Source organism: Trypanosoma cruzi, genomic scaffold, assembly GCF_000209065.1.
Source record: "Trypanosoma cruzi strain CL Brener 1047053516483 genomic scaffold, whole genome shotgun sequence".
NCBI classification, from domain to species: Eukaryota; Euglenozoa; class Kinetoplastea; order Trypanosomatida; family Trypanosomatidae; genus Trypanosoma; species Trypanosoma cruzi.
This window is the reverse complement of record NW_001849159.1, coordinates 12877-20785: the sequence shown is the minus strand read 5'-3', so window position 1 is coordinate 20785 and position 7909 is coordinate 12877. Positions and strand designations below refer to the sequence as shown.

The 7909-nt window shown below is 53.3% G+C and overlaps 1 protein-coding gene and 2 pseudogenes across 1 annotated transcript, besides 5 other annotated features; all 3 read right to left on the bottom strand.

The window, feature by feature from the left end:
* Positions 1 to 3499: a sequence feature (areas not merged during assembly with more than two copies in the genome that could not be assigned to a particular haplotype).
* Positions 562 to 948, bottom strand: Tc00.1047053509847.70 (mucin TcMUCI, putative; the record flags this gene model as incomplete). Its single annotated transcript, XM_800270.1, has 1 exon — positions 562 to 948. The coding sequence occupies one exon, from the start codon at positions 946 to 948 to the stop codon at positions 562 to 564; it is 387 nt and encodes a 128-aa protein (XP_805363.1).
* Positions 722 to 853: a microsatellite.
* On the bottom strand, positions 1619 to 3901 carry Tc00.1047053509847.50 (annotated as a pseudogene).
* Positions 3500 to 4346: a sequence feature (haploid, Esmeraldo-like haplotype).
* Positions 4311 to 4352: a microsatellite.
* Positions 4347 to 7909: a sequence feature (areas not merged during assembly with more than two copies in the genome that could not be assigned to a particular haplotype).
* On the bottom strand, positions 5258 to 7663 carry Tc00.1047053509847.10 (annotated as a pseudogene).

The window sequence follows — 7909 nt, the reverse complement described above, 5'->3', positions numbered from 1 at the left end:
TCATGGCCATCATTTCGCTTCCCCCACTCTCAGTGCAGTGCTCGTGCCACGAGCAGCCACCGTCACGGGCGCACCGCACCACAGCACGCAGGCAGCACACAACAGCACCACACGGCTAGCCATCATCACATCCAGTAGAGCCACCTAACACTGTGGAGCCGCCCTGCAAGAGCATGGGAGAGCAAAAAGAAACAAGGCCGTTACACCACACACAGCCACCGCACAAAAACAAACGGCAGCAGCAGCAGCAGCGCACAAAACATTACGCAGATGGAATCAGTACCAAACCAAAACACGCACACAGTCCCGCAAAGCAAGAGTTAAACAATAAATGAAAAAAGAAGATTAAAAAAACACACAAGGCCCAAGTGCGCATGCATATGGGTGTGTCTGATGCGTCCAACGTGACGGATGTGGGAACAACGCAGAGCACACAGCACGGCAGCAGAAGCAAAAAAGCAAAAAACAATCACCATTTTATATTACATGGTATGTCGGATTGATAAAGAGGAGCACCAATCACTGCAGTTGTGTGCCGGCACTCACAGCCCACACTTCCCCTCAGCACAGACTGCTGTAAGCCAGCACGGACACCGCGAGCACCAGCGGGGCATAAACCCACGCAGGGCTGCTGGGACTGCCGTCAATTTTGCGAAGAAGTGGCGGTGCGCGGGTGGTCCTCGTAGTTGGCGCCTCTGTAGTCGTAATGCTTGGCGCCTCCGTGGTAGTGGTGGTCGCAGTTGGTGCTTGTGTAGTGGTCGTTGTGGTCGTAGTCGTTGTAGTTGTTGTCGTCGTAGTGGTAGTCGTGGTGGTAGTCGTGGTGGTAGTCGTCGTTGTAGTCGTAGTGGTGGTGTTAGGATTGTTCTCAGCACTCCCTGTCACACATACGGACGGGCAGCAGCACAGGGCGAGCACCAACAGGGCGCACAGCAGACGGCACGTCATCATCGTGAGTGTGGTCGTTCGGTGGTGTGGAGCTGATCTGCACAGTGAGGGACATGGAGAGCAACAGGGGAGACGAGAGGTGCGGCAGACACACACACAGAGAGCAAACCACACAAGAGAGGGCAGCAGCCAGGCACGCACCGTACGCCGCACACAACGCACGACTCCCAAAAACAAAACAAAGCAGAAAAAAAAGCTCTCAGCAGAAGCTTTCGTTTCATGTGCCCCAAAGCATACAGGAAATGGGTGTGTGCACAAATATTGCCTGCAAAAACAAAAACACATTGTTCCACGTGCCCACACAACATCCCTCACATTTCATGCGGCATCCGGCCTGTCCCTCCAATCCCCGTTTTGTGCGGTCCGTGGGACGCACGGCAGTGAGGCCGGCACCGCGTGTGGGTAGCAGAAGCAAACAAAAGGAAGAAACACGTCACGCATGACGGTGTGTCTGTTAGGCGGATATTGGGAGAAAAAGGATTTTGAAAAAAGATCAGAAAACAGACACAAAAGCACACGGAGGCGCTGATGAACCCAACAAAGCACCTGCGCCAAAAAAATAAAAAGAAAAAAACAAAAAAATAAAGTCCTCGGCAAAATGCAGTAAGTGCTGCTGGAAAGCTGAACAGTTTTTTCCCCACGGGGAGTCACAACTCCACCCCCCATGCCTTCTTCAGCACAGAGCCGCCATGCCCCACAGTTGCGGCACCAAAGCAGGCAGTAGTAGCACCGGGGACACAGACAAGTGGACGGTGCTGTCGCCAGAACTCGGATCACCCTCGTGCTTCCTCTGCTGTTTAGCAACACCCGATTGTGGAATAGAGACTGTGCTTGCATTGAGTTGCTCCAACCCTTCACCATACACTGTGTGGTTGTACAGAATAGCGTTGGTCACCGTCATATGGCCGCTCTCCGTGCCTCTCGCACTGCCCCAGCCAATAAAGAGGTATGAGATCCTGTGTTTCTCCAGCAGGGTTTCAAAGCTTTCCTCTTCCTCCTTCTGCATGTACAATCCCCTCTCATCCACAAACACGCAACATCCATCCGTATTCATTTCAAACGTCACTTGATACGTCGTGTTTGGTTTCCAGTCAAAAAGAGCAGGCTTGTCAGGGTTAGCGTCACTAGGAGTCATGGAGCTCCTCTTCTTTTCGTGGGTGTACGAAATGCCAATGAGCACCGTGCTGTTGGGGTCGCTCATCCCCACACCCACCAAAGGGACGTTGCCACTCTCCGGCACCTCGTGAATCGACACCGCCGCCGCAAGAGTGAACTCCCTGTTTGCAAAGTGGTGCGGCACAGTCGGCCCATTCATGTCGACCGGCCACTGTGCTCCTGCTCCGGCGCCTTTGAGCGTCACTCCATTAACAGCCGCTGCCGTATTCTTTATTATTGCGCCCACGCCGAGGTACTCGTCCCGCCACTCGGTCTCAGTTGAGCTGCCGGACAAAAAGGCAACCAGCCCTTTGGTGGGAACAGGACCAGTGCACATGCCATTTGCTGCCGCCCAGCCAACCTTGGCAGTACGACTGCATCATTGCAGAGCGCTGTCCAAATCTGTCCATTTCTTCGCCACCTCCTTTACCCGCTCCAGCCCCGCCGCCACGCGCACTGCAACATGACCGTCTGATCCTTCCTCGCTCCTCTTTTTGTTCTCGTACAGTGAAATCAACTCGTCATTATTCCCTTTCACCAACAGGGAACTGCCGGCAGCGTCGTCACCCTCACGGGATGTCGGACCAACATCGTGCACACGCACAATGTTCGTCACCAAAAGATGGAGCCGACCCTTTTCATTGTCCTTAGAATACGCGGGCAGGGCGGCGAGCATCACCTTCTCGCCCGCAATGACTGCGGTGGTGGATCCACTCTGCACTCCGTACCCTTTTCTATCATGTGAGTTGCCCCACACGCGATTAATCGGCACACGATTTGGATACCAACTCGTCCCATGCCCATCGGACATGCACAGTTGGTGCTGGCCATCCTCACAAGAAGACATCAGAATAAGTTTTTTGCCAGCCACCCACTCCACAACGGATAGATCTCTGCAGCCCCTGCCAGTCGTGCCATACGAAAGCCTCCATTTATTATCCGACGAAGTGAACTGCATGGCGAGCAAAACACTCTTTCCATCCCCGTCTGTGGCCTGCAGGGGAAACACAATCGTGCCGCCATGAAAAGCAACACCCGAACCTCCTCCACCATTCAAATTCTTCAGAGAGTTAGTGCGACCTCCGGCATCGGGTTTAACCGCATGGGTCCCACTGCATCGGATCTTCTTGCTCTCACCCTCTCCAGTGACGGTCCCCCTCACAAGCAAAAGGCCCCAGTTGCTTGCGTCAGCCGGTTGTGTGTCCGAATTTGTTTTGCCGTAGTCCCCAAGAGGCATGTAGATGTTGCCACCACTCACAACTGTTGTGGGCCGCATTATCTCCGTTGCCTCCTTACCATCCGTAGTAGCAACACCCCCCAGAAATTGCGCAAAAGGGACACTATTGTCCGCCATCGAGATCTCCATTGGACCACCACTTAAATTCAGCCGCCTCGCCATAATCCCATCACAGCCGCTGACTCCGCCTTCTGCCCTGCACTGAACCCCAGCAATGGCAAACACACCGCCCTTCACACTCACAAAGCTGGAAGCACGAAGCAACGTAACTTCCACGTCATTTTTACCTTCGCCCTATTTAGCAGAAGAAATAATTATCATCCCTTCAAATTGATCAATGAGCTGCACCAAATTACTTTCCTCAGCTTCCCCAGCTCCACCGGTGCCGCAGCACATCATCACGACGAGGAGAAGGAGCAGCACCGCGGAAGCAAACACACGCCGGGACATATTGGGCCTCTGCGGCTCACTCTCTCTTCCTTCCCTCCTCCTCCCGCTGGATTCGGTCACGCGGCGACGGTTGTGTGTGCGGGGTGCCTTGACTGCAGCAACACGTGAGAGCATATAAATATATATGTGTGTGTGCTGTTGGTCCTTTCAGAGCCTTTAAATTTCACAGTAGCGATTCGCGCTTGTTTTCCTTCGTGTGTGTTCAACAAGTGGAGGAGACAGCGACAGCGGCAATACATCAGACACGTCAGCGGTGAGCAGAGCAGAGCACCCACGCAGAGAGCAGAAGACAAGACAATCCGGAAGGGACAGCACGGAAGGCCATCGCCCACAGAAAAGAGCAGCAACATACACACGCGGTGCGAGGAGAGCACCGACCCTCTCGCAGGCACCGCACTTACTCACCCCGAAAAACACCAGCGCCACGCACCGCCACTCCGCACCGGCCATCGCGGGCGTCACGGCGGACCGTCGGTGTGTGCGAGCCAGCCCTCACGCGGTGCAACACGCCACACCCAACAGCGAAAGACAGACAGACAGACAAGCAGAAAGAGAAACGGATGGATGCCGTCAAGAGGCACTCACAATCCACATGGCCCGTGAGCATGCCGCCACTCCACGCAGGAACACAGGAGGAGAGGATGACAGGGGAAGAAGCAGGAAGCAGCACAAAACACACGGAGGGAACAAACGACAGGCGGGAAAAGCACCGCCACGGTCCTCGCCCTGGCCGGCGACTCCACACCAGCCCTCACACACACACACACCATCGCAGTGCTGTCAGTCTGCGGGTGAGAGGATTCGGTCCTCCACACAACAGACGCATACACCGCCAGCAATCAACCACCAATGACAAGGAAGAGAAGAGACACACCGCCACCGTCTCCAGTTCAGTCCCACGGCCAACGGTATACGGCCACAGCCCCGCAGCCAACACACAACACGCACGAAGCAAGCTATCACACAAAGTGCCACACGCGGAAGCGGGCCCTCATCCACCCATGACGCGGCGCCTCACTCCATGCGGTCACACGGAGTGCACTGATTCCCCAATAGAACGTATTCGTCGTCCATCCCTTAAAGCTGCTTCTGTTATTGATGGGCCTTAGAACACAATAGAAGAAAATGGACAATGCGGTAACGCCGTAACACCGCCAGCCGCAATGATTCCCTCATATCGGGGCAATTCTCCAATCATGCCTCGTATACACACACACAACTAACATACTATGTGAAAATCACCCGATGTTTTTCGTCAGAAACCAAACAACCCCACTCCCTCCCCAATTTCTTGTTCGGTCACTGTTATGTTCGATAGCGTTGGCCATTTTGGGCATTCGTCTTCGGTGCTGCCGCATGGGGCTGGTGCACCCGCACCGTATGCACACAAAATTATCAAAAAATATATAACTCCCACAATATTTCTTTACCAGAAATCAAAACCGCCCCTTTCCCTCCCAATTTGTTTTACTATTTCCGTGGTTCCTCCACACTTCGGAGAGCCTCGTCTATTCCAAAGTCTCCGGATGATATTGACACTTGGTACTGGCGCACCTTTTCCCTCCAAAACGCCGCTATTTCACGGCTTTCAACGTCGCTCACACTATTGGGATTGACGACATCACATCTCCGCCAGCCATTTATCGCTGTGCTGTCTGCGTGCTGCACATAAATCATCTCCCACGACATGTCTCGGGATAATTCCTCCCAGCCATCAAAATACGCCGCCAGGCACTCAGTGAACTGCCTCACAGTGCTGGCGGTGGTGTGATGCTCACCCGCCGTAGCCATCCGCAGCCCAACCAGCGTCATTGGATTTGGCTCCACGAAGAAAAAAAGGCGTCCACCAGCGGAAAGCCTGCACCCGCCGGTATGCACAGCAGCCAATGCTTTATAGCATTATTTGTATGGTATTCCATTGAAACCAATACACATATAACTCGGCGGGGTGCCCTTCAGGGTTCGCCCTCAGCAGTGCATACCGTCCTCCACGACGTGCTGGTGGCCCCAGCTCCTTGAGCTCCTCTACTAATGCACTGACAAACTCCCCAAAACATGAATGCGCGCAAGTCAAACCCTTCCCATACATTCAGACAAAAGAGTACTCCTCTTTCCAAATACCAGCAACAGAAAAAAAATATCTTTCTCACTCATCACGTTTCCAGAAATAGTGCGGTATTCGATGCACGAGGCAAAAAGATATCGGTGCGTTCAGGAATCCCTCAGCACCGAATTCTCCTCGTGCTCGGGCAGCCCTCACCAGCTTTTGAGACGGATCCTCAGAATACCACAGTCTCACTCCCCCATCTGTAAAGTGCTTTCCACCATCCCGGGACTTGATCCATCCAAGGCACTCTGAATGGCAGCAGAGTGTGGAATAAACTTATTCGCATCGAAGATGTAACGTGGAATCGGCCCCACTTTATCCATGCATCCTTTGACTATCCTCCAGTATTCCGCTTGCCCATCCGTAGCCCCATCGCGCCTCATCCATGCACACATCGCCTTTACATCCGTCCAGTCGGAGCAATTCGCAATGATTCGCTCGGCTTTTAATGGCGTCTCCCATTCACCGTGGTTGTGTACGTTTAGGGGCGACACCAAAATCATGCCCCATTCATCATAGGGCAGAAAATAACCCGCTGGCGATGTTCCTTGCTCTGCGAAATCGTAGATAACATACCCTTTCATCCCACAATCCCACAAATCACACAAAAATTCCTTGGATGCTCCTCTACCCACTTATCTCGTCACCGTTTGGGTGGTCCTGTCAAACACGTACGTCGTACTTCCAACAAAACTTTAGACAACCACCTCGAGCTTCTCGACATCGTAGTGCAGCAGCTGGTAGAGGAGGTACGAGCCGGCATTCACCGACCTCCCGATCCCGGGCGTCCCAATCAACACACGTCGTCTAGGCTCAAAGTGGTTCTCACCGTGAGTGCCGAACAATTCGGTTACATCGCCCTTGACGATCCGCCACACTCGATCCACCTCACAGTTCACATGGCAGCCACGAGTGAATTCATCCTCCTCCCACGAGTACGGCCATTCCCTGTCCGAGGTGAGCACCATCAGCCTGGGACGCAGTGCACCGGATTGCTGCACTCCGTCATCCTTTTCGAGGGATTCGCCAACTGCCGTGTACGCCCACGACTGCGGTGGTTTCCCCTCCCTCACATCCATTCCTATCCCCTCGCCGCCAGGAACGTCCACGACGTGGTGCCACCTCGCATTGTACACAGACTCGTAGCATCCCTCCTACAGGTATCTCGGTGCGCTCGACGTCGTTGGGTCCCTCGCTTCCTCGGCGTCTGAATCCAAAAACCCTTTACCGACGTCATGAACATTTGCTTTTACCTCCGCAGAAGCCACCAACCACTTCAGTAGATTGCACACGCCATTATCGTAAAGCCTGCGTACATCTTCTTCCATGTCCGTTTCATCCCGTACAGCCCCCTCCACCTTCACACGAAGATCGGATGCCTGTATTTCGCCCAATACTCCCGCATCGCGAATATACTTCTCAGGGTCCTTAAAAAACGCCTCCAGCAAGGCCTCCCGATTGGCGTCCGTTGCACACCTGCCGTCCAATTCCATCGCAGGAAAATCATTCAGCTCCATTTTATACACGCGAATCCTTCCTTTAAACACCGCATCATCGACCCTAGTGGAAACGTCAATCCCCAGCTCTTGTCTTTCTCGCCTTGCTCTTTCTTCTGCCTCCCGCCTCTCTTCTCTCAGCACATAAGAGTGGGCTGCGTTTATCCGTGCCCTTGCAAGAGGAGCGACCGTATCCTTTCTTTTAAAGTCCCTCCATTGGCTAATATTGAAAGCACATTCATCTCCAAGCTTATTTGAAGCTTCCAATAGCATGTAAAACCCCTCACACCCTTTTTTCAGCTCCTCGCATGACGGCGATGCCTTTATTGTACTCAATAACACTTCGTCTTGGATGACCTCATTGGGGCTAATTAAACCTCCTCCACATAGACCCTCTCATTGAATTCCACAACGCCACTGCCGTCAAAATAATTCCGAAGGAAATCATTCAGCCTCATTTTGGTGATGCGTTCCTTTCCCTCCTAGCAGTACTTTATCCAGCTCAACTGTCAATGAGTC